The following is a 26,592-nucleotide window of genomic DNA, read 5'->3' on the forward strand; positions in this document are numbered from 1 at the left end:
TATCTATCAGGTAAAATTACATTGTCTTCCATCTTAAACTATCTTTGCTTTTATTTTCTCCTTTAAAACATGCAATTGAAAAAGTGGTAGTAGACTTATTACTGTTTTAATCATAAAATAATACATACTTATCGCAAAACATCTCATAAATATAGAAAGAAGAAAAAGTACCCATCATCCTAGCACCCAGAAATAAACATTGTTTACATCTTGGTGTATCTCCTTTCAAACTTTTTTCTATGCTTATACTACCAGTTTCCTAAAATTTGTTCTCCGAAACAATAGTTCTGTTTTAATAAACGTTATGACACAATGGGGCTTTGCGGCCAATTAAGCTGGAGAGATGCTGAATTAAACAAATTTAAACATATTTCCTTCACTGTATGACATATCGTGGCTGTCTTTCCATATCAGGAAGCGTTGCATGGTATTCCTCGCAGTGGATTCGACAGCAGTCATTTAACCACCCCCCATATAATAATAATGTAGGGTGTTTGTACTTGTTCACTGTTACATATGTAACGCAGGTGATAGTTTTACACATTATTCATTTGCTTTCCCCTTTGCTGTTCTGAGTAGGAAGTCATTCACTCCGTGGGCACTATTGAACACCTCCTGTTCTGGGCAGGTAACAAAACAAACCCCAAGCCTGGCTTGGGTGGAGGGCACAGCAGGGCCAGGGCCTGGGGTGAGAGTAAGGCCTGGTGGGCCTCAGAAAGCATCTGGGCTCTCACCGCTGTGGCCTCTCCCGTTGCAGAGCACAGGCTCGGGACGCGCAGGCCCAGCGGCCACGGCTCACGGGCCCGGCCGCTCCGCAGCACGTGGGATCCTCCCGGACCGGGGCACGAACCCGTGTCCCCTGCATCCGCAGGCGGACTCTCAACCACTGCGCCACCAGGGAAGCCCTGACGGGTGTTTTTAAAGGGTCATCTCAGTTGCCACGTCGAGAAGGTCAGAAGCAGGGAGCCAGCCGGGAGGTTTACCAAAACCCAGGTGAGAGACGGTTTCGTTGGGGCCACGGTGGGAATTGGCGGAGTTGCCGGAAGAGCCGGAACCCAGACAGATTTGATTATGGGCTGCGTGAGGTGTGGGAAGGAGGGAGGCTTTGAGGATGCCTCCCAGACCTTGGGCCTGAGCGCGCGCAGGGGCGGGGTTAGGAATGTACCGCCTGAAAAATGCCAAGAGAAAGAAAGGCCGGACGGATGTTCTCACTGATACGGAGGTGAGATCCAGCCACATACCCTTCGTCCCACGCTCCACACAGCAGGAGGAGACCATCCTCTGATCAAACCTGAAGCGACAGTTTAACTTATCATCGGCTTGCAGCAACCTTTAAATCAGATTGGACGTTTACTTAAATGTCCCCCCCCCCGCCACTCAGCACGTGGGAGCTGCTCACAGCCTCCCTCCTCCTGCCGTCTTGAACGTTGCCTTGGTTCCTTGCTTTTCTTTATAGTTTTGCCAGTTACGTTTGGCCACGTATTATTTAATTTTGCTTGTATTTTAAAAATTCCTGAAGTACCCCTAGGCTTGGTGCCCCAGAATTTTTCAGCTTCTTTTTCTTTTTATAAATGCATTTATTTATTTATTTTTGGCTGCGTTGGGTCTGTAATCCCCATCCTGTCTCCTCACGCCAGAGCCCTGCCTCTTATTAAACGATAAAAACTAAATCACAGGCGTGCGTTCTCCTGTGATTTTCTTCTTTTCTGTTTTGAGATGCATCCACGCCGACGCCTGTAGCCCATTTCCACCCAACTGTATGAAAAGACCTCTAATCGTTTACACCATCGACTGTAGACGGACCTCTGTATTGTTTTTGTCTTTTTTATTCTAAATATTACTGCACGCCTTGTAGTGTACAAGTGCAAGAGTTCCTCTGAAGACTCTCACACCGCTATTGACTTTCTGCGTCAAAGGCACCAATTATTAAATACACCCACATCCTTGAGAAGATGCAACATCACCAGTCTTTTTGTTGCCAATCTGGTGGATAAGCAATGGTATCTTATTGTTTTCTCACTTTGCTTTTCCCCGATAACTGATGAGATGGAACACCTTTTCATGTGTTTAAAGGACATTTGTCTTTTTCTCTTCTATGAATTTTGCCCATTTTTCTAATTTTCGTTTCATTTATTCCTTATTCATCAGTAGGAATTCTCTCTATACTCTGTATACTAATATTTTCATTATCAGCAGAAGTGCTTATTTTAATGTAGTGCGATTGGGCAAACAGTTTCCTCTGCGTAAGTGCTTTTCTACCCCAAAGTCATAAAGGATGTCTCCTACATTGTCTTCTAAAAGTTTTATAGTTTTGCCTTTCACTTTTAAAGCCTTCAGCTACTCGGAATACATTTTTGTATGGTGTGAGGTAAAGTCTAATTTCATTTTTTAAAAACATTGTGAGCAATTATATTTTTCCAGTCATGAACTTTGAACTGAATTTGTGTGCCTCGAGGCAGTTCTAGGAATTGAGAAAAGCAGAGAGCTGCAATAAATTCCAAGGAGCAAAGCCTGATTCTGAGCCCTGAGCGCGCTGAACTGGAACCAGCCGACCAGAAAAAGGCATGGGAATGTTGAAAAAAAGACCAGCTGTATGACCATGCATCCTCTGAGTCAGCCGACTTGCCCTCCCAGTACTTTTCCACCCTGAGCTTTGCCTCGACAAAAACTTGAATGACATTTTGCTCGAGGACTCAGTCCCTCTGAAGTCCTCCGACCGCAATAGTTGAGCTAGCGTTTGCCTTCACCTGTAACCAGTGTCGGTTTCTGTTTTGATCCTATGGATCCCCAGTCGCCCTTTTACTGCAAGCGTGTCCTTTCCCTACTGCTCTGCAGGGCTTCTTGTCATGTCACCATTTCTCCTCTCTTTTCTGCTCCAATGGTCTATTTGTCTATTATTTCTGTGCCCATACCACGCTCTCCTAATTAACATAGCTTTGTTATAAGTCTTGCAATCTAGAAGGCAGTTCTCCCACATTGTTCTTCTAGAGTGCTTTGGCAATTCTTGCTCTTTACAAGTCCACACATATTTTAAAATTAGATTATCAAGTTTCACGAAACCTATCCCAGAAGTGGGATTGCTGGCTCAGAAGGTAGTGTTCAGTTTTATGAGATAATGCAAAACTGTTCTCCTAAATAGTACCGCCAACAGCAGTGCTCCCAGCAGCAATATTCAAGAACTCATATGGATTCACATCTTCTCCAACACTTGATACTGTTACACATTTAAATATTTGATAATTGAATGGAGGTGCAGTGGTATTTCATTGCGGTCTGATCACTAATGAGGTCGAACACCTGTTCATATGTCTATTGTTCACGTGTGTTTCTCCATCTGTGAAATGTTTATTCGTGTTTTTTACTCATTTACCTGCTGGATTGTTTGTGTTTTCCTTATTAATTTGTAGACCTCTATATATTCATAATAGGAATTCTTCATCCGTTGTGTGTATGGAAAATATTTTCTGCAAAAGCACAACTGGTCTTTTTTGCTTTTTAGTTTGTCTTTTTTTTTTTTTTTTTTTTTTTTGTGGTACGCGGGCCTCTCACTGCTGTGGCCTCTCCCGTTGCGGGGCACAGGCTCCGGACGCGCAGGCTCAGCGGCCACGGCTCACGGGCCCAGCCGCTCCGCGGCACGTGGGATCCTCCCGGGCCGGGGCACGAACCCGTGTCCCCTGCATCGGCAGGCGGACTCCCAACCACTGCGCCACCAGGGAAGCCAGGGAAGCCCTGGCTGCAGACTCTTGCCCCTGGATTTTCCCTTCTTGTCTAGGAGGTACTGGAAGGTCCAAATAAGATTACATAGAGTAATGAACTGCTTATAATACTGCGAGGTTACTCCCTTGGGGTCAAGGGGCCAGGTGTTTATCAGGTAAAGGTGTGTACAGATCGTGGACAGCCCTGAGCTCTGTAAGCACAGGAAATGTTTGTTTTGTTCAGAAAGTCTGTCGTCCTTTAGGCTGCTGTTTTAACGCCACGAAGGTGTTGGGGTATAAGGAATTCTGCTCTAGGATTCGGAAGGAATGTTGGCGCTCTTCGCTTCCACTGATCCCTCAATTTTTTTGTGGCATTAACAGTAGGAGATGTAGCCTAAGACAAATAACAGCAGCACAGGAGCCTTAAAAGGCCTTTTCTCAACGTCCTGTGCCCGCATCGGTTTATGGGTGGAGCCTGGAGTCAGAGGGGCGACCGTCGCAGCCCTCGGATGCTCCCCTGCCATCCCCACGAATTCGACCCGGGTGTAGGTCGAGCGCTCAACCCGCCCCAGGCTGGGAGTCCTCTGCGGTTTGGGAGCGGTGTGCTTTTCCCTAGGACCCCTCTGGGATCCAGCGGCAGGGGCCTCGGCGGTAGCAGCGCCTCCTTCCGGCCCTCAGGTGCGCAGCGCCGGGGGCCCGCGGGGCCCAGGGGGCGGGGGCAGGCGGGGGTGGGTCAGGGGGCGGGGCGAGGGTGGGGCGTGGGCGGAGCTCCTCCCCCGCGCTCTCGGCGCACAGCCTGCGGGGTGGTGACTGAGCAGCCGCGCCGCTTCCCAGTTGCCTTCGCCGCCTCTGCCGCCTCCGCGCCGCAGGCCCGGCGCCCTGCCGCTCCAGGCTCTGCCCGGCCCCGCAGCCCCGCGTCCCCGCGTCCCGGCGCCCGGCGTCCCAGGTCCCGCAAGATGACGCTGAAGGCGAGCGAGGGCGAGAGTGGGGGTGCCATGCGCACGGCGCTCTCCGACCTCTACCTGGAGCACTTGCTGCAGAAGCGCAGCCGGCCCGAGGTGAGCTGCCCCCGGGGCCCGGCGCGGGATGCGGGCCGGTCCTCGTCTCTAGGCCGCGCCACCCGCCGCGGTCCCTCCCCGCCCGCCGCCCTGCCCTCGGGGGTCCTGCCCCCGGGGTGGAGGCCCCAGCGGGCGGCGGGGTTCGGGCGGGACTCCGGGCGCGGAGGCTAGTGGCCCCCAGTAGCGCCTCTAGGCGAGAATCGGGAGAGGCCGCGGCCTCGACCGAGAGCTGATTAAGGTCAAGGGAAACTTCTTCGTGGACGGAACAGATCCGAGAGTAGGACTGCTTGGTGGTTGTGTCAGCAGAAAGGATGGTAAAAGCCAACGCTGGCCCCGAAGTGCTCACTCACCGTCCCTGTGCATTTAGGCAGGGCCCCTGGTGCTGGGGTGCAGGTGGGGGGACCCCTGTGACCCCTGTGTCTGTTTGTGGGCAGTCAGTCATGTCACAGGTAATTCTGCCCCTCAGATTGTTATGATGGCCCATAAATAGCTCATCACCTCGATCCTCAAAGATGCCCAGAGGGAAGGAGTGATCATTATCTTGTGATCTCTCATACTTCTGGGTGTGGCGAGGACCCAGCAAGGTAAGGCTGTCACTCAGTGTCTCTCCCACAAGGGCACGGCCACCAGGATGCTCGCTCACTCACTCATCTGAAGGCTGACGCTCTGTCTCATTGTCAGCCAGCAGCCAGCACCGGCCAGCAGCCCTTCCATGCCCCTGGCCTTCTCACAATGCAGTGGCCAGGTTCCAAGAAAGGATGTCCACGGAGACACACAGACAGAGAGAGAGGGCCAGGCAGAAGCTATCTTGCCTTTGATAACTCAGCCTCCGAACTCACAGTGTGAATCTTTTTCCTAGACTACAAGATCTTCCAGGGCAGGGCTGTTTCACGCTCACTTTTTACATTTTAAACGCCTGGTAAGTGGGTCCTCAGAAATGTTTGCTGAATTAATAAGTGACTTAAGAGGTGGACATGCGATTCAGCATAGCCATCCACTTTCACAGATGAGGAAACAAGATCCACAAGGTAAAGCAGACTGTAGAGCTGTGGACTCTGGGCTGGGTGGCATCAGCGTAGGTCTCCGCATTCACACCTGTCTGTCATTGCAAATCAGGATGAACCCGTGGGGAAGACATTGGTTATTCAGCTGACAAGAGGAAATTGGAAGTTATGCAGCAGCATGTACCCTAGGAGGGGATCAGGCTCTAAAACTACTTGGTTCCTCAGAAGTTTGGACATGGGATTTTTTTTTCTTCCCTACAATCAGCTCACTTGGCTGAGCCTTAACTCACCCCCTCAAAAAAAACACCTCTCTTTATTAAATTTTCTTTTGGCAACTTTATTGAGGTTTACTTAGCATACATCTAATTCGCGAATTTGATTGTGCAGTTCAATGACATTTGACAGATGCATCCCATCATGTGGCCGTCACCGTAATCATAATGTGGAACATTTGTATCGCTCCAGAAAGTTCCCCGATGGTCCTTTAGGTTCATTTCCCCGGAAACCTGGAAGCCACCCTGACAACTTCTGGAAAACGCTACCACTTTGTCTTTTTCAGACTGTCTTACAAATGGACTCCAACCATATGCAGGCTTTTCTTTCTGGCTCTTTTCACTTAGCACAACCTGAGTGTCACCTCTAACTCAGTGCCCAGGCCCTGTGTAGACCTGTCTGCTCCTGGTGGGGAGGCTGGAGAAGTTGTGTGCGGTTTTGAAAAGAGGCCCTTTCACTGCCCTCTGAGTAATTAGCAGTTTGTGTGGAGCTGTGAGTTGATCCTGCAATACCAGATACAGTCTATTTGCTTAGTCACTTTGCTTGAGTATATGAAAGGATTTGAAGGTGAAATAAGAAAACTTGGTGAAGCACTGAATAAAGAGCATCCAGGTCTGCCAAGGTGTGGACACTGGAAGAAGAATCTCCACACGGTGAAAGGTGGCCTGAGCCCACGAGCCTGCTGATTCTTATTTCCTGAGGTTCACCTTCCCTCTGGGGCTCGTAGCAGTCTCTGCTGCCGACCCTGGGCTCCGCGTCCCCCTCGCTGCCCAAGTTCCCTGTGCCTTTGATTTCTCTTCTCTGGAAAATGGACCTGCTTAGAGGGCTGCGGTGATGCTGACCTGACGTAACGCCTGTCCAGCAGCAGTTGCACGTTTTGCTGTCCTAGCAAGAAGCAAGAAAAGTTGTAAGGAAGTTTGTTGGCTTTAAAGGAGTTCATAAACTCATGTTGCCAAAGGCTTCATTTAGGGAGGTTGCTTTCTATAAAAGTTCTAAACACTGGAAACCCAAAGTTTCACCTCTGATTATAGTCCACACTTGGTATTGGAAAAGCATTGTCAAAATATAATTTTGCAGTAGGTTTGAAGTGTAGCTTGTCTCCCATATTTAAGTGCATGTTTCCTTCCTTGGGGAAACATTTTATGAGCTCTCTCTGACCTTTTTCTTTTTTGAAATCCCTTAGTGCACATAAGATTGGTTGTAAACTTCCTACTTTTCTCTTCAGTCCTGTTTGAAGTAGCCCTTCTCCCATGACCTGAAGCAATACGTTGAAAGTCCCTGAAAGTTCACTTGGGCCTGTCCCACATGGGAAATAACCTAAGAAATAAGTCAGGCTGCAGGTGAGTTTCCACTCAGAAGAGCTGTCTGCGGGCTCCTGGGTGGGGAGATGCAGCGTCAGCGGCTGTGCATGGGCCAGGATGTCGCTGGCGAATAGCGCTCCAGGCAGGGCACATTCAGTGTTGACAGGGGGTCTTGAGACACAGCCAAATGTCCCCTGGGGCAAGGTGGATGAAATCAGCTGACATTTCATTGACTGCGGAGATTTTTTTCCCCTAAGCAGTGAGTTGCTCAAATGTTTCACTGTTGCTAAAAAAGGAGGGGAAGTGACCCCAGGGCTGGGAAATGGGAAGAAAAGCTCAGAATTAGGGAACCAGAATACAACTTTTGTAATGTGACATTTTCTTTTCTGAGTCTTCACTTTTCCGTTTTACCTTCCCATAGAGAAATACACATGAGCAAAGTACATACGCAGTTGCCGCTGGAACGGCTCCTGTGTGCCCACGACTCCCATCCGCAGAGGCCACCAAGCACGGATTGTGTAGCACTGTGGTGTTCACTATGGGAAAAATCCGCGTGTCAGTGGACCCGTGCAGCTCAAACCCGTCATGCTCAAGGGTCGACTGTATAGGTTTTTGGTCAAAAGTCACTTGCCAGAAAATTCTGGCTCTGAGGCGCTCCTCTTTCCCCAGCTCTTTTCCCCAGCTCTTGTCATTTGTGGTGAAACAGTGCTCAGCTGTTTCTGGTACCTTGCGCCCTCTTGGTTTTCTCATAGTGTTTCTTGTTTTCTTTCCCAAAGTGGAGCCTGACCTTGCCTGCCATCTGCGGCGATCACTTGCCTTCTTGGCCTGGGCCTTCTTCTGAGTCTCCACGTGGAAACAGCTGGCAAAGAGCCTAACAGCAGACTGAACAAATGTTTGTTCTTTCCTCCGTTCATTCGTTCATTCGCCGTTCGCCGTCACGGGCTCTGAATCCGACTGTTTGGGTGGGAAAGCCACCCGCTGCCAAGTTTGTTTTCATCTCTTGTTTAATCCCAACTTCCTTTGAGCCACTGCCTCTGCCCTTTGAACCCGCTGCAGATGTTTCCTCCGAAGGGGGTTTCAGCGCACAGGCATTGCCACCCCAGCAGTGTGTGTGATTAAAGGCCGAGAGGCTGCAGAGCTGCCCCCGTCCTGCGGGGGCGGCGGGGATGAAGGCTGGTCTCAAAGTTGTGAAGTGAACTCTGCCAAATGCAGTCTAGTACCTTTGACCGCCTTGTTCAACATCACTTGGTGGTCGTGGGTGGCTCAGCTTTGGGGCGACAAAGTAAACAAACGAAATATTTGTAGCACGTTGGAAAGAATGTATTACCAGCTATGGAAACAAGAAAAGTTAGAGCAGTTCGGGGGCAGGACAGGTGCCTGGCACGTGGCCAGTGGACAGATGGACAGGTGGGACAGGGGACAGACTGCAGTCTAAGCTGTTGTTGTGAACCTGGACAAGTTAGTTACCCTGAGTGGCAGGCGGGTAACCTTCCCATTTCTTCAAAGCTGGGTGTGGGCCAGCTGAACTCTGTGGACGTGTCCTGCCCTTGGTGTGGTCTCAGACCCACGGCTGGGGTCAAGGAAGCGCCTTGGCTCCGTGTGCATCTGTCTGTCTGTCTGTCTAGCCCTGCTCCTGGGATCGTCTGTGGCGAGGGGTGCAGGGGGCTGCTTGAGGGAGTTTCCTGCATGTCAGGTGCTGTTGAGGAGAGGCTGCCCCCCTCTTGCTGAGCAGCCAGGGAAGCCTCACTGCTGCTATAGTTGGTTCTCTGGTCGCCACGTCGGAGGGATCCGTCTATCGTCCTCATCATTTGCAGCTTCCGGGTGAGCATGATCCCGAAGGGGGACGTCTTGATGAATAAGCACATTTAAAAGACCAGCCTTTCAGATAGCAAGTCTTGAACTTTCCTGGGTGCCGAGTCCTTAATGTAAAGGCTGATGTGGTAAAAGCAATCTGTGTCAGGGAGCCGAGTGAGAGGGCAACGCGCGGAGGGCGCCTCTTTATCTGCCTGTTCCAGGCACACAGTCACGTAGGCGGCGGCCCCTCGCAAAGGTCACTTTGTCTTCAGTGGACTGAGACTTTCGAATCTGTCATTGTAGGTGGGCCCCAGCGCGTCTCGAGGCACAGGTGAATCATCATAAATGGGTTATTGATGGCACTTTACAGCACATGATAAAATAATCTGATCTGTGTTTTCAGATTTTATGGCCACCAGTACCTGCTTTGCTTACTGACACAGAGAAATGGTAGATGCTGATAAATCCATAGGATTAATTTCTGAGTTTGGTTTTCAGCTTTCTCAGCCCCACAGCTACTAGTGAAAAAAGATTTGTAAGTCAGGATCAAGGAAAGTCCTAAGTTTTATTTCATGCTTTGAGGCCAGAAATTTGAGATTTGAGCTCTTTGTCTATTCACAGCAGTCATTCAGGCAGCAATCCTTGAATTCCCCATTCTATACATTCAGTCTCTTAACACATGCGCGTGGTAAAAATATACAAATAGTACAGATGCTTAATTTGACAGAAAGAATTCTTCCTTCCAACTTGACACTGCTTTTCCTCCAATTTTCTTTTCTTTAATCTTTTTTTTTGCGGTACGCGGGCCTCTCACTGTTGTGGCCTCTCCCGTTGCGGAGCACAGGCTCCGGACGCGCAGGCCCAGCGGCCACGGCTCACGGGCTCAGTTGCTCCGCGGCACGTGGGATCTTCCCGGACCAGGGCACGAACCCGCGTCCCCTGCATCGGCAGGCGGGCTCTCAACCACTGTGCCACCAAGGAAGCCCCCTCCGGTTTTCTTGAGTCTACTTAGAGAGCTGTTTGATCTCATTCTCTTTAAATGGGTCTGTGGCAGGAGCTACCTAGCTTTGAAGAGTTTTAACCACACGGCTCCAGGTCGCCATGGGCAATGCTCTGAGGAACTGTTTGCTCGCTGTGTGGCAGCTGACCCTGCGCCCTGCAGATGTCTCAAGCATTGGTTGTTGCCTCTGCCTGTTCGTTGGTGTTGTGCTGTCTTAGTTATAGCTCTTCGGTTGCAAACAAGTGCGACTTGCCAGCCATTTTGCTAGTTCTTTTACGCAATAACTTCACCTGTCTCTACTACAAGCTCAAAAATAGTACCCCGTCAAAAGCATGGATTTGACATTGGTATGACATGTGAGTGTAGTTCTGGGCCATCTTGTCACATGTCTGAATATATGTAACCACCACCACAAGCAAGATATTGAACTGTTCCGTCAGCACAGAGACCCCCCTGGTGCCACCCCTTCATAGTCACATCTCCCCGTGTCCCCTGGACAACCTCTCATCTGTTCTCCTCCTCTATAATTTTGTCATCTCTAGAATGCTATATAACTGGAATCATATTGTATGCAATTTTTATTGCTGGGAAGCGTCCCGAGGTATGGATAGACCACAGTCTATTATAGGCTGTTCTCCTTGTCTCCAGGTTTGAGTTACTACGAATAAAGCTGTTATGAACCTTCATGTACACGTTTTGCACAAACTTTTGTCTTGTGCCATTGCTGGGTTGTGAAGTAGTCATTTAGTTTTTTGTTTTTTTTTTTTTTTTTTTTTTGCGGTAAGCGGGCCTCTCACTGTTGTGGCCTCTCCCGTTGCGGAGCACAGGCTCCGGACGCACAGGCTCAGCGGCCATGGCTCACGGGCTTAGTTGCTCCGCGGCATGTGGGATCTTCCCGGACCAGGGCACGAACCCGTGTCTCCTGCATCGGCAGGCGGATTCTCAACCACTGCGCCACCAGGGAAGCCCAGTCATTTAGTTTTTTAAGAAAGTTCCCAATTCTCTTCCCATTGGCTGTAACATTTTACATTCCCACCAGCCATGGATGAGAGATTCCGTTTCTTTGCATCCTCACCAGCATTTAGTCTTGTCACCAATTTTTATCTTAGCTCTTCTGATAGGTGTGTAGTGGTATTTCATTATGGTTTTAATCTGCATTTCTCCCGGATAGCTAATGACACTGAACATCTTTTCATGTCCTCATTTGCCATCCTTCCTTACATATCCTCTTTAGTGAAATATCTGTTCATGTCTTTTGCCCGTTTTCTAATTAGATTGTTTTTATTGTTGCATATGGAGCATTCTTTATGTACTCTAGATGTTAGAATTTTTCATTGGATGTGGAGTTTGTGGATGTTTTGTCTCAGTCCACATCTTGTCTTTTCATCGTCTTCACGCAGGCTTGTCACAGGGGTAAAGCTTTTCATTTTTAAGAGGTCCAGTTTATCAGTTTTTCCTTTTATGGATCTCACTGTTGGTGCCAAGTATAAGAACTCTCGTCTAGCCCTAAACCCTGATGACTGTCTCCTAGGTTTTTTTCTAAAAAGTTTTGTAGTTTTACATTTTACATTTAAGCCCATGATCCATTTTAAAGGTCTAGTTCAGTGTTTCTTTTTTTGCCTATGGGTGTCCAATTGCTGCAGCGTCATTTGTTGAAAAGACTACCCTTCCTCCGTTGAATTGCCTTTGCGCCTTGTCAAAATCAACTGGGTGTATCTGTGGGTCTGTTTCTGGGCTCTCTCTTCTGTTCCACTGATCTTTGTGTCTGTCCCTCCACCAGACCACACCGTCTTGATTATTTGTAACCATATAAATCTTGAAACCATGTAGACCGACTCCTTCTACTGACTTCCTTTTCAAAATTGTCTTAGCTGTTCAAGGGCCTGTGCCCTTACATCACGTACATTACACGTCGTCCAGAGGTACTTTTTTCATGTAACCTGCAGGGATCGGGTGAGTGAAGCCACTTGTGGGTAAAAAATAACATCCCAGATGCAGGAGGATCCACAGGTCATGCTTAGCTTTCCCCCCAGGGTGCAGTGGAGAGTGAGCTAGAGAGTGTGCCCACCTGCAGGGGGGCAGCTGCCACAGGGACGGGTCTTCTGATTGTTACTAAACGAAACAAAATACAGCAGAACCTTAAATGCTACATTCATTCCTTCGCAGCCCTTCCCTTCATCTCTTTCTATCATGTGTGTGTGGACCTTAACGTCGTTTCGTGCCTTGCTGGAGGTAGATTGTAAAAAGGGAAAGTCCGCTCCTCCCTGATCTTGTTCGGGGTGGCAAGGTGCCCAACTCAGTTCTTGTTTTCTCAGCCCCTTTTGCAGCCTGGGATGGCCACGCCGTGTTCTGCAGTTCTGGCTGATGAGACATGAGCAGATGTCCATTGCGGAAGTTCTGGGACAGATGCCACTGGCCTGGCCTTTCTTCCTTCTTCCTGCCTTGAAAGTGGAGCTGTAGGTTGGATGGGCAGCTGTTCAGGAGATGTTTTCTCAGAAGTCCGAGCCCCAGCCCGTTGTGCCCCGGCCAATTCCTCCTATGTGCACGTTCCAGGCTCTGCTGTCTTCTGGAAAAATTTTTGAAATCTCTCATCCCTGTTGACTTCCTGTTTCTTGTGTGTGGGTTTCTATGTACCCTCCCCACTTTGGTCTCATTTAAACAGGGTCCAGGCTACACGCAAGTACTTACGCTGCCAACTTGGACCTAAATCACAATCACTTAGGAAAATTCGATCTTGCCAGAGTAGAAAGCATTGTACCTTGTAGGGCTTTAGGAATAATAGGCTTTCATTTGCCTGTTTATAAATTAATTTGAAATGAAACGAATACAGTTTACTTCTCACCTCCTTCTCTAGTCACCCAGTTCCTCCCTGTTGTTCATGTCTCTCTCCAGAGGGAGATGATGCATTTACAAGCAAATATGAAGATATTCTTATATTTCACTGTTTATGCTGATGAGAACATACCTTTCCTCACTCTTTTCTTTTTCCACTTAGTATGTCTTCCAGATTAACCTCTGAACCTCCCTTTCAGGGCTGCATGGTGTCTGTGTGCCAGGATACGCCCGCACAGATGCAGTGGTAACTGTATTAACGGCTTAGCTACTGTAGACAACCTTGACGTTCTGTGTGGTTCTGGGCTCCCAGGTCTCATAAGTCACTTTTCTAAATATAGCCCTTTGTTAGACAATTCTGCTTTAATAGCAGTGCCGTGTAACTCAATGTCATGTGAGGTTTTTGAAGTTCTAGTTGCTACACAAGGCAGTTTCTCTTTGTCAGTACTTCCCTCATTCTGTAGACAGACAGATAGGTCTAGCTGTTCCCACCTGGGGATGTTCCCGTTTCTCCTTTGCCACCGAGTGGCTGACGAGGTGTCCTGCTCACGGCTCCACCCATTGGGAAGATCTTCCCTCCCCGCCGTCCCCGGGGGGCACCCCGAGCTGTGGCCGGATTGCAGCCACAGTCCATTTTCAGCTCGGTCCTTACATAGACCAGGGTCGGGCTTCTTCCTTCTCCATATTGTTTTTGATTGACCGTTGTATCAGGAGAAGGAGCGTTTCAAGGAGATTTATTCATATTGTGCAGCAGCCACTTATTCTCGTTGGCGTGTGGTCTCAGAGCGACACTGTTCTTAAAAGCCCAAACCTGGAAGCACCCCGAAGTCCGTCCACAGTAGGACACCACCCGAGGGGTCCGGTTCCCTGCTCCACGGCCTTTCCACTGTCTACGTGCCATTCCCTTCCAACGTTTTATCTGAAAATTGTCAATCGCACTGAAAAGATGAAACGGTTTTATAGGAACTTCCGTTAGCCATACCTCCTAGATTCTGCCATTAACGTTTTGCCACGCTTGCTCTAGCACATGCGTCACGGTGATGCTGGCTCCTCATAGGCCTTCTTTAGTGGAGCGTCTGTCCAGACGTTCTGTGCACGTCTCCATTGCTCATCATCGTGTTCCTGAGTGAGGAGGCTTCGTTACGTGTTCCAGGTAGACGTCTTCGTACTCTCAGGCTGAGCGTTTGGGTGAGAAGTGTTTAGTTTGGATGAGATCACTTGGGTGCTTTTGGATTATCGCTCTCTGTGTCTACGAAACCTTTGCCTGTCTCAGTGGAGTTTCTCCACAAACAGATGTTCCTAACTTTAAAGTATTTGTAGTTTTAGCTTTCGGTTTTTTCCGGTTTTCCGCCTCCTCCCAGGTGTTGAAGATGTATTGTGCCTTCTTCTCAAAGCTCGGTTGTTTTCCCCGTCACGTTTGGAGCTGGTCCCGCATATAACGTGATGTGGGGACGAACGTGCCCTTTGCCTGTGCGGCGCTCACCCACGTCACTGTCTGCCCTCCTGCCAAGGCCACGGGCCTTAAATTACTTCCGATTCACACTAACGGCGTCCTTCTGGAGTGCAGTCCGTCCAGCTTTGCTGTCTTCACGGTCGGGGTCGAGGGCTCACAGTTGATGTGTCGTCTTGGGCTGATGGCAGGGGTAGCCACTTGGATACATGACGCTTCACATCAGGTCTAATGCACCTGGCCACCAGCCTCAGGAGACAAGCGTTGGTTTGCTGAGCCTTCGGGGTTTTAGACGCGCGGCGACGGCCCGATGGCTGCTTGCTTCACACATTTCTCTGCTGTTTTGACCCGACAGACTGTGTCACCGCAGCTGAGCGCCGTGACGGAGGACATGTACAGCAATGGGCCCGCCGCCCCGGGGAGCCCCTCCCGGGGCCAAGGCCAAGGCCAGGAGGCCCGGAAGGTGCGGCTCATCCAGTTTGAGAAGGTCACCGCGGAGCCCATGGTAATCCCCTCCTCACCCCCCCAGGCCCCTCACGGCAGGCTTCTTGCCCCCCTGCCGACTGACGACACCTCGTGTGCAGACAGAAAGCGTTTCTCCCGGGCAGTTGCCTTAAGTTGGCTTCAAGATCGACTCAGAAAGAGCTTGCAGTTCAGCGTGCCGTGCCCTCGCCTCTCTTCCAGGGAATCACGCTGAAGCTGAACGAGAAGCAGTCCTGCACGGTGGCCAGAATCCTCCACGGCGGCATGGTTCACAGACAAGGTACCGGCGTGTTTCGTTCGGGGCTGAGGGGCACGAAGCATACAGAGTTCAAAACAGGGAGCGTTTGTGTGGTTGGTGCTGAAATGACTGGTTCTTCAGAGTGATGACTCGCCGGCGCCACTGCCGCATTCGTATACGCTTATTTCTGCCAATACGTTTGCAGTCAGTTAACATTTGAGCAACTACTATATGCAACCCCTTGCATTAGACTGGGAACACGTAGCAGTGAAGAAACCAGATCGTCCCTACCTCCTGCGGCTACCAGTTAAACTGAGAAAATAGGGAATTCCCTGGCAGTCCAGTGGTTAGGACTTGGCACTTGCACTGCCGACGGTGCGGGTTCCATCCCTGGTCGGGGACCTAAGATCCCACAAGCCACATGGCACGGCCAAAGATAAAAGAAAAAGAAGAAAAGAAAAAATAAATAAACCGAGAAAATAGATATTAACAGATAATTACAAGTAACTGTTGTATCTCCATGTGAAGCTGCCGTCGATTTGCAGATGCGTCATTTAGTAAAAGTGCTTTTCTGTGTATCAAGGGTAGTACAGGTGTTGATACCCATTCTTCACATAGAATCTAAACAGTGATTAACTTTACCACTTGGTAGCATTTGGAGGTCTTAGCTAAACAACAGAGAAACATCGAGCTTTCTTGTTCCTTGGAGCGTGTTCAGCTGTGTCATAGCCCCCTGACATCGGGGGACTCTAGTTCCAGGACACTTTCAGGACCAGGTGCTTTTATTTTGCAATCGGAGTCCTGAGGTCAAGGAGGATGACATAATCTTAAACCGTCGAGTGCTTGTCTTGCTAGGTCCCTGGAGGCCATGAACAGAACATTCCCATCTCTCGTGGTTGAATGGTTTCAGCCCCGTGTGTTCTACACAGTCTGTTGTACGACATGCTCTAGATCATGGTTTCTTTTCTGTGGCGTTTTGACTTCTGTTGACACGTCTTTCGTCTGAACGTTCGTTCTTTTGTTGGTAGGCTCCCTTCACGTCGGAGATGAGATCCTCGAAATCAACGGCACGAACGTGACTCATCACTCAGTGGATGAGCTGCAGAAGGCGATGGTGGGTACTCACTGCGCGCTGGTCCTCGTGCAGCGGCCGTCCACGTTGCTGTCTGTGTGCCTCAGTTTTCTGTGAAAGGGTTTATACCTCATTGAAGGGCCCCTTGCCACTGCTAATCTTTATTCTGTGCAAGAAATGACAGCTCTCTGTCTTCATTCAGTAAACTTGTAAGACAAGGCAAAAGACCCAGGGTGTCTGTCTAAAAGGAGCATTGGACTGCAGTGGCAGCTCTGGAGCCCGCTCTCCTTTACTCCAGCCCTGTGATTTGGAGCAGGTGAATTCACTTTGAAATGAAGATGGTAGTAATTGCGGTTCTTATGTCATAGAGTTGTTACAAAGAACAGCTGGGCTGTGAGCGGTGAAACGGTGAATGTGCCGGGCGTTGCGCTGGGTGTTTGCCTCTCCGGATTCTTCACCGGCCCTGCCCACCCCTGCACACAGCGGGGACCCTTCCTATAACCAAAGCAGGAAAAAGCACATGGGGTAGTTGGGTGGAATTGGTCAGAGCCGGTAGGAACCGCCCCTCCGGCGCTCAGCAAGGAGATGCCAGGGTACCAGGCAGGGAATGAAGCAGAAACTAGCGACTTAGGGAAACGTTTAACTTGAACCAGAGCTGAGGAAACTGAACCTTAGAGGTTCTGAAGCGTGGCTGTTTAAGAATAGACCTCACTTCTGACCAAGATGAAATAACAGGGACCAGATTTACCCCGCTTCTTGAAATGACTCACATCCTACATATTCACGTACCTGATGACAGAGGATTCCAAATACTTGAAGCAAACGCGGGCAGCACTGCCGCATTCTGCAGGATAGACTGTGTACCTTGCCGCATGACAAGCCTCACCAGGTTTAAAGGATTCAAACCGTACAAAAAGGCACTGTCCTCCCACAGTGAAATGAAATTAGAAATCGAAAACAGAAAGATACCTGGAAATCCCTAAATATTTGGAAGTTAACACACTTCTAAAGAAGTCACAGGCCATAGGAGAAACACAAGGCAAATTAGAAACTGTCTTTAAACAAATAGAAAGGAAAGCACAGCGTGTCAGGTTTTGTGGAACGCCACTGAACTCGGACCAAGGTGGAAACTCCTGGATTATAAAATGAGAAAGGTTTCCGTCAACAGCCTCAGGTTCTACCCACAGAAACTAGAAGGAGAAAAAATGAAACCCAAAGCAAGCAGAGGAAAAGAAACAGTCAAACGACCCGAAATAGAACGGACAGGACCTTGGTAAATGAACGCGGAGGGTGAAGGGGTTTGTAAAATATAACTCTGAAGTAGGCGTCACCCACCTCTCAGAAACTCCGTAGGACCAACGACCCGGTTCCTTCCACAAAGAAAAGGCTAGAAAAGAAAACACTGCAGGGAGAACAGCTAGATGAAAATTCGACCCTTACAAGACATACCCACCAACTGCAAACGGTGTCGGACCACGTGCCCCAGACCCTTCATCCAGCGTCTTCCCACCCTCTGCAGCGGGCCACCTGTTTCCCACCGGGACGCTGGCTGGGTCGTTGCACGGTCACCAACACGAGGAGCAGTTGCTTCTCAATAGAACGTGATGCACGTGTTTTCTCTGAGCCGATGGCACGGCTGTATCCCTTCGTCTTGCATAAAAACCGTTTCTAGTATGTGAACATTCAACATTTGTGCTTCTTTTTGGTTTATGTAAATAAACTCAACTATGTAAAAGGTAATTTGTGTCGTGGCAAAAGTTACCATGAACAATACACTTGGAGAAATACTTGTTGTGCATATAATAGGTAGACAGTTAACAACTCTAATATTTAAAGTGCTTCTAAACTTTGTATGAAAAGACAAATAGGGCTTCCCTGGTGGCGCAGCGGTTGAGAGCCTGCCTGCCGATTCAGGGGACACGGGTTCGTGCCCCGGTCCGGGAAGATCCCACGTGCCGCGGAGCGGCTGGGTCTGTGAGCCATGGCTGCTGAGCCTGTGCTCCGCAGTGGGAGAGGCCACAACAGTGAGAGGCCCGTGTACCACAAAAAAAAAAAAAAAAAAAAGACAAATAACTAGGGAGTTCCCTGGCTGTCCAGTGGTTAGGACTCTGGGCTTTCACAAGACAAACAACCAAGTAGACAACTAGGCAAAAGATATAAGAAGAAAAAGCATATGGCCAATGAGCTCTTGAAAAGTGCTCAATCTTGGTTATGGTAATAAAATTACAAAATAAAGCAACCATGAAATAATTTCCACCCATCAGATTGGCAGAAATTTAAAACGAACGTTACTGTGTAATTCTGGCAAGAATTTCAGGGGAGAGGGAATCTCATATACTCCTGGTGAGAGTGGAATTTTTATAGTTTTTTAGAAAAGTAATTTGAGGATAGCTATAAAATTGTTTTCATCCTTTGACTCTGCATTTCCATCATGGGGTTCTATTCTGTATAAATCAAATGCAAATATATAAGGACACACATTACAGGGTGTCTACTGCAGCAGATTGTAATAAAAAAAACAACTGCAACAGTGGGCACAGCCAGTAATGGGGGTGGTGGCTGAGCAAGGGATGTGAGTGAGGTCTTCATGCATCAACCTGGAAGCAAGTCATAGAGTAATGCAGGGAGTATAATCCCATTTTTGTTAAAAACAGACAGCGAAGGTACACGTGCGTGAATATGTGTGTAAGTATTTAGACACATGGCTGGCCCTTTATTGGTGTGGAGAAATGTGTGGATATTTGTGTGCCAGGGTTCATTTTAAGTACTTCTGGGGGCCTCTTGGGGGTCGACCGTGAGGAGGAGGGAAAACCATCGGCCTTTGTTCGTTATTCTTCGTATGTCCCCATATGTTGTTAGGCTGGTTTATGGGGCACGTGACACTTCTGTCTTGGAGGAAGCATTGTTCTACAAGATTTCAAAGTGTACAGGAAAGATGGCTACTGGGAAAAAAAAATGCCCAGGATTTTGGGAGGGGAAAAATGACTTAATGAAACCCCCAGTCACCCCGGTTCGTTTTACATGACAATTTTATTTCACCTTTCTTTTTTAATAGAAAGAAACCAAAGGAATGATCTCATTAAAAGTAATTCCCAACCAGCAAAATCGGCTTCCTGCACTGCAGGTAGGTGGCTTCTCTCTTGTGATGATGGCAGGATTCAGGCCCAGTGTGTATCCTTTGAATTTGATTGAAATGATGTGATTGTAAGTATCTCAACAAGCATAGCTGCCTGGTACTCTCTGAACCAAACTAACATGTGTTACAAACTGGCAGGCGTTTCTCTGACCGCAGGCAGGACTGGCCCTTTGCAGCTCATTGGGGCTGCAGGGCCCTGACAGGTAAATGTGGAAGAAGGAAGTTTTACGAAAAACAACTCTGAAGTTTCTGTCACAGGTCACTTAGCGTGTGATGGTATAATTTTCTTTCTAAAGAAACCTATTTTAAATGGAAGGTTTGGTATATATGGGCACATAGACAATAAAGGACACAAAACCTAAGTGTAAAACGAGATGACTTTTCACACATTGAACACACCCATGGTCACACGGCCACTTCCAGTCCCACCAACCCTGACTTCTAACTCCAGAGATGAGTTTTGCCCCTTTTTGAAATTTGTGTAAATTGACCCATGCAGTATGAATCCTTTAGTGTCTCATTTTGTCCACTCGGTATGAAGTCTGTGCTGTAGCAACAGATGATTCCTTCTTATTCATTTGTTGTATGACTGTATGCTCTGGAAGGCCTTCTGTGATTCCAGCTTTTTAGTTCTTACAAAAATTAGTGCCGCCATGAACCTCTTTGTGCCTGAGTTTCGGCGCACTCCTGCTGAGCTGTAGGCCGTGTGCATGTTTCATGATGTCGCCAAACTAGCTTCCAAGGCAGCCGGACAATTTCCCGTTCGCAGCTGCAAGCCCCAGCTCTGCCACATCCTCGCTAGAACTTAGAATGATCTGCGGTTTTGTTTCCTTCATCTTGGCCGTTGTGATGGTGGTGTTGCATTGTGCTCTCTACTGGGAAACGGTGTCTTCTCTAGTTTGTTAATCAGCCTTAATTTCATGAATCTTCCAAGAACCAATGTCGTTGCCTTTCTTGATCCTTTCGACTCTATTTTGTGTTTCACTGGTTTCTGCTCTTTATTATTTCTTTGGGTTGGATTTTTACCCCTAATCTTCCTAGCAGAGGTGACTGGTATTAAATTCTGACATAGCTTCTTCCAGTCTTTTTTGTTTCTGTGTATAAAGAAATGCTCCTTTGAAATTTCAAGCACACTAGGTATTGTTTTTATTTAATGATATTCTCATTTAATGTTATATCAGCAGCATTTTCTCAGGACATTAAATATTCTTCTACAAATTGATTTTTATAGTTGCATGGTAATATATTCTGCAGATGGCCATATTTAATGAATTCCCCGTTCTTGGAAGATCAGATTGTTTCTGGTATTTCGCTCTAATAGATAATGCTATGGTGAGCCCGTGTACCCATGTATCGTAACTGACAAGCTTCTGTGTGGAGGCAGGTCGTGGGGTCAAGGAGACAAGCGCGTTTCAGATAGGAGCCTTCTCTTTCAGATGTTCATGAGAGCACAGTTTGACTATGACCCCAGAAAGGACAGCCTGATCCCCTGCAAGGAGGCGGGGCTGAAATTCGTCACCGGGGACATCATCCAGATCATCAACAAGGATGACAGCAACTGGTGGCAGGGGCGGGTGGAAGGCTCCTCCCAGGAGCCCGCGGGCCTGCTCCCCTCCCCCGAGCTGCAGGAGTGGTGAGCTGCCAGTGGCCACCGCGGGCTGCTCTGCTTCCAAACCTCTCGTCCCGTGCATAGTTTCTGTTTCTCGACTGGGCCAAGCTTCCGGTTTTCCTGGAACAATGGGCGGGGGGCAACGATGCCTTGATGAGCCTCACTGGCCCTTGTGGGTGAGGGAGGCCGACTGGCTCTTCCTTCACCCGTGGATCTGTGTTGCCGCAAATGCTTTCGCTAATGTTTAGGTCCCTGAGCCTGCGTTGGGACTGCAGCCCCTCTTTCTCTGCCGGAGGAGGCCGGGGTCTGGGGGTTTTGTGTAGAAGGGACGGCACAGGCGAATGACCCCGGGGCTTTTGCAGCAAGAAGCCACCAACGTCCTCGGTCCTCTCTTCCCTCCAGGCGAGTGGCGAGCGGGGCTCGGTCGGCTCCGAGTGAGGCTCCGAGCTGCAGTCCCTTCGGGAAGAAGAAAAAGTACAAAGACAAGTACCTGGCCAAGCACAGCGCAAGTACGCTCCCCGCCTCCCCGCCGCCCGGCCCCAGGGAGCCAACCCCACAGCCTTCTAGACCTTTCTCGGTACATCAGTGCCATCAGTATGGCCGACTGCAGGGTCTGAGCGGCCCCAGACAGTGGCCTGTTTTCCTTAGAACTGATTCAGACTTTGTCCCTTAGCCGCCGCGCTTGGAAATATATGAACATTCTAAACGCGTTTGAGTGGGTGGTAGATAGCGAGTGAAGAGTGATCTGTGGTTGAGCTACTGTTTACTGAATGCGTCCTTCCTGCCGGGAGCATGGAGCATTCTAGAGCAAGGCAGCAGCGAAGCACAGGGCCTGCAGGCTACGGCAGGGGCGTCCGGCGAGGCAGATGTGGCCGGAGCCTCGCTGCTGGCGGAGCGGGAGGGACGGAGGGACGGCCGCGGGGGCTGGAGGTGCGGGGAGATGACGGGCGCGCCGGGTAACGAGCTGTGGAGCGGAAGTGGAGAGGGTGGGGGCCGTAAGATTAGAGAAACTGTGAGTCCAGAGACCTGGCAAGCAGCCGTGCTGAGTGTAGATGGCGCGGGGGTTGGGAGAAGCAAACACTAGGCCCCAAGGAAGGGCGCCCACGACCCAGGTCGTCCCTGACGGTGTCCGAGGCGGTGGGGCCGGCCGCAGCCTCCGCTGGGCGCCCGGCTCCACCATGAGCGCGGCTGGCTTTCCTTCGCCTCCAGTTTTTGACCAGCTGGATGTCGTTTCTTACGAGGAGGTTGTCCGGCTGCCCGCGTTCAAGAGGAAGACTCTGGTGCTTATAGGTATCTTCCCATCGCTTTGCCGCTTAGAGTGCATTTCTGCGCCTCTGCTCTGATTTCCCTGCCCGCGGCGCGTGACCTCCCTCACTCCCTCCCGCAAAAAACCAAGACAGACAGACAGACAGACAGACGCGCGGGCAGTGAGGAAGCAGAGGAAACGAGAAGGCGGGTGTCTTGGGTCCTCCACGTGGGGCGGGTATAGGGAGGTGTCTGCGTCCTTTTACCAGGACCCCCCTGGGTTCACGTTACAACAGAGGGTAGACCTCACACGGTTTTCAGCAACTAGCTCTTTGAGGTGGTCTGTGCGTCTGGCGGCAGTAGAGGTGCTCCAGGCCCGTGCTTCCGGGTCCTCCCCATCTTTAGAGCGAGAACATGAGTTGGTCAGAGGACCCGTATGAGGGTTCTGTTTAAATTTCCAGTAAAAGTCAGTTCCGTTCATTTTGGAGAGTCCAGTAAGGCAAATATACTTCAGAAATAAACAGAAAGTGCCACGTGGTAGCTGGCCCCTCTGTGGCAGTGACAGTTGTCTGCGGAATCCTAACTGGGACCCCAGGGCCTGGAGCCCCCGATCCTCCTGACCCCAGGCCAGAAGCCACGCAACTCGCTTTGACCCGCGGCTCACCTCGGGGTCTGAGAGGGGAAAACCCCTATCGCGTCCCCCTCCCCAGCCCCACCTTCGTGTCTCTCGTGTCTGTGCAGGAGCCGGCGGCGTGGGCCGCAGCCACGTCAAGAGCGCCCTGCTCAGCCGGAGCCCGGACAAGTTCGCGTACCCCGCCCCGTGTGAGTAGCTCGGGGGCCTCGAGGACACGATACCGCAGTCATCTGTCTTTGCCTTTGTGACTTTTTTCCTTCAGCTGCACCGTGCAGCTTGCAGGGTCTTAGTTCCCTGACCAGGGATGGCGCCCAGGCCCCAGCAGTGAGAGTGCTGAGTCCTAACCACCGGACCGCCAGGGAAGTCCCTCCTCTGTGATTTTTTTTTTTAATGTCTGATTATAAAAAGAAAAGCCAATTTGGAAAGATACAAATCTGTGCCCGTAGCTGCTCCCACTAAAAGTGTAGCTGTGCTGTTTGTCTACATAAGAGAAGCAGCGGTCAACATTTTTATACTGCTTTAAAAGATTAAACAAATAATGTGTTATTAAAAACTTCTGTTACTTTTTTTCTTTTTTTTTTTTTTTTTTTTTTTTTTTTCATTTTAATTTATATTATAAACACTGTCTCATACGCCTAAATCACTCTGAGAGCTCTCTTCCGGTCCGTTGAGTGCCTTAGGCAATTACAGGACAGCCACCAACTTCCATGAAATGTTTTCTCAAAGCAGCGCTCAGTGAGGCCCGCGTAACCCCAGCAGCCGCTGTAGGAGGAGAGTCGGGCCAGCAGGCAGGCGCACGCGTAGATCAGTTCCATCCCCAGGAGCGAATCTGTGCAGAAAACTGGATTCTAAACCTGTTATTAGTATTCTTTTATTCCTTGCTTCTCCGTTTTGCCATTTGAGGACAGAGTGAGACACTGGGGTCAGAAAGCAGAAGGCCTTGCAGGTAGAAATGACCGTGACAGTCCCATCATTCAATACGTTAGAATGAGAAGTGAGTTAGAAAGGGTGAGAGGTGAGGATAACTCCGGTCAAAGGAGAGTCCTCGTTTTATAAGATGGAAGGAAAGACGCGCGGCAGTTGTGGATTGAGGAGAAGGTGCCCATTGAGAGAGACCAGAGGGTGACGCACGAGACCAGGCGCTTGCGCCTCAAGCTACAGCACCTGTAGCACGTTTTACTCAGAGGACCACTTACATGAGTAAGCGTAAACGTTGTGACTTAAGGACATTCCAGCATTTAACAGTGTGAGTTTAAAGCAAACCAAAGTACTCTTCTCTCCAAACAACGAAGAGGAGACTTTCAGTGTACTTCCCAGAAATCCTGGCTGTAGCCTGGAGCTCTGCTTCTAAAATATTTTCAGCTGTCATGTCTTCATTTCTGAGCGTCCGTGTCCCTGGGGTTGGGTGTTTGAGAGAGGCGCCTTCATAAAGGGAGGAGGATGGTACGAACTTTCTACGTTGGGCTCTGGCTCTTGACAGTTCAATGTGTCCTGGGTGGATGGGGGGACTTGCTGGTCCGCTTCGCTTCCCAGAGTCAGCCCCTCGGGGTCCTGTGTGAGACACCCCTCCGGTAAACTGCCTGCGCTAAAGCAGCTGGGGTGGCGGTGGCGACGCCAGCGTCCGAGCCCTCGGGAGCCAAGGAGGCCCCGAGATGCTCAGGGATTTGGGTTCTCGTGCACAGATACGACACGGCCGGCCAGGAAGAGTGAAGAGGACGGGAAGGAGTACCACTTCGTCTCCACGGAGGAGATGACGCGGAGCATCTCTGCCAACGAGTTCTTGGAGTTCGGCAGCTACCAGGGCAACATGTTTGGCACCAAATTTGAAACAGTGCACCAGATTCACAAGCAGGACAAGATCGCCATCCTTGACATTGAGCCCCAGGTGGGTAGGCATGGAAGGCAGGAGTGGATGCCGCGAGCTCTCACTGGGATCACCTGGAGCAGGAAGAGCGGGACCAGAAATGCTGGAGACAGTGCGGGGATCGGCGAGGCCCGAAGATGCCGATCGCCGAGGTCCGTCACCACACCTAACTCCTTTTCTTCTTCTCTTCTTCCCCCACTCCCTTTTTCCAGACCCTGAAGATTGTCCGGACGGCAGAACTTTCACCCTTCATTGTGTTCATCGCACCCACTGACCAGGGAACTCAGGTGGGACTGAAGGGTCTGTGCTGGGCGGGGTGGGGCAGAGCTCGGCCTCCTGACCCTAAACCTAAGCCCGCCCGCTCCCGTCCCCTTCCCGCCCGGCCAGGGGCCAGAGCACGTGTGCCTGTCCCGTCCGTTCAGCAGACAGCTGTTAACGCGCTAGCCAGGCCGCTGTTCCAGAAGAGCAGATCCTGACACTGGTGCGACGTGGGCTTAAGAGGGGCATCTGGGGGCAGGGCAGGGGCTGTGAAGGACAGAGGCAGCCCTGGGCCCACGTGGTACGTGCTGTGCGGGGAGGGGCAGGAAGGAGGCCAGGACCGTGTTGAAAAGCCTCCCCGCCCCCCAGAGCCGAGCTGCCCCAAACCCACCCTGCAGGCGCTTTGCTTTGCACTGAACGTGTGCGTGGGGACCTCCCTGGCTCTTGCTCAGTAGCTGTGTGGTCTCCCATCGTGTGGCTGTAGCAGAGACTCATTTAGTTTCCTCACTGCCTTCTTGATGGCTATTTAGGTTTAAAGCTTATTATAAATAATACGACAATCGATGGCCCCGAGCCGTACGGCGTTTGACACGTGCCAATATAGCTGTAGGAGGACATTGCAGGCAGGATTGTGTTGGGAATGTGGAGAGAGGTCGTCCCTGTGCCAGGAGCATGTTATGCAGAGTTTCATCTTCGGTGAATCTGCTAGAGGGGAAACACAGTCTCACTGTGCTTGTATGTTTTACTGGAATCGGTGGTGCTGGGGTGCAGACGGGTGGACCCCTGCTCCATCCATGGCGCCCTCTCCCCCTCCCTCCCTCCCTCCCTCCCTCCCTCTTTCTCCGCCTCCTCCACAGACGGAAGCCCTGCAGCAGCTGCAGGAGGACTCCGAGGCCATCCGCAGCCAGTATGCTCACTACTTCGACCTCTCACTGGTCAATAACAGCGTCGATGAAACCCTTAAGAAACTGCAAGAAGCCTTTGACCGGGCGTGCAGTTCTCCGCAGTGGGTGCCTGTCTCCTGGGTTTACTGAGCTTTCAGAACACCCCGTCGAGCCTTAGGAACTCCATTCCCCTCGCTTTAAGACGAACAGGATCGCCCCAGCTAGCTCTGTGTCAGCTTCCAGCTCTCGGCAACTATCCTCACGACCAGTGGGTATCCATCTTGCTCAGGTTTCTGAAGGGCTGGGCTCGGACTTCCCTGATAGATGGGGCCCCATGGATGAGGACTGGAAATTGGGGTCCGGAAGTACTATCCAAACGCAGCTGCTGATCAAAGATGGTACACGTGGGGAGGAAAAGCAGTGGACCCTGTCCCTCTGAAGCCTGCACTCCTTTACCTTCAGTCACACTGGGCATTTCATTTGTCTCTGAAGAAAGCATTTTCAACTGCAACTTTCTAAACTGCCAAAATGAAACAGCTGTGCAATAGGATGAGGTCTGCTCTAGCGAAACCCTCAAAAGCAATAAAAGTGTTGCTGTGTTAAAATGCCAATGACCTTGTGCCCTTTAACTCTCTGGCTGTCCACCTGTGCCCCAAGCCTCCGGGAGCAGCTGCTGCAGGATGGTACCAGCACCAGACGCCTCTGCTGGCTTCACAAGCCTCCCTCAGGCTTGTGACGACCTTAAGCCTAGAGGTCAGTCAG

General features: G+C 50.1%; 1 protein-coding gene across 1 annotated transcript; it reads left to right on the top strand.

Annotated features, from left to right (window-relative positions):
• Positions 1 to 4,462: 4,462 nt before the first annotated feature.
• Positions 4,463 to 26,441, top strand: MPP1 (MAGUK p55 scaffold protein 1). The gene is made up of 12 exons (XM_059051272.2): positions 4,463 to 4,753; positions 14,763 to 14,912; positions 15,092 to 15,170; positions 16,157 to 16,242; positions 19,256 to 19,324; positions 20,773 to 20,969; positions 21,348 to 21,454; positions 22,155 to 22,235; positions 22,932 to 23,012; positions 24,507 to 24,709; positions 24,901 to 24,975; positions 25,804 to 26,441. Exons 1-12 carry the CDS (start codon positions 4,652 to 4,654, stop codon positions 25,978 to 25,980), a joined length of 1,407 nt encoding a protein of 468 aa, XP_058907255.1. The 5' UTR covers positions 4,463 to 4,651; the 3' UTR covers positions 25,981 to 26,441.
• The last annotated feature ends 151 nt before the right edge of the window (positions 26,442 to 26,592 follow it).

This window comes from Kogia breviceps, chromosome X, assembly GCF_026419965.1.
Source record: "Kogia breviceps isolate mKogBre1 chromosome X, mKogBre1 haplotype 1, whole genome shotgun sequence".
Lineage (NCBI taxonomy): Eukaryota > Metazoa > Chordata > Mammalia > Artiodactyla > Physeteridae > Kogia > Kogia breviceps.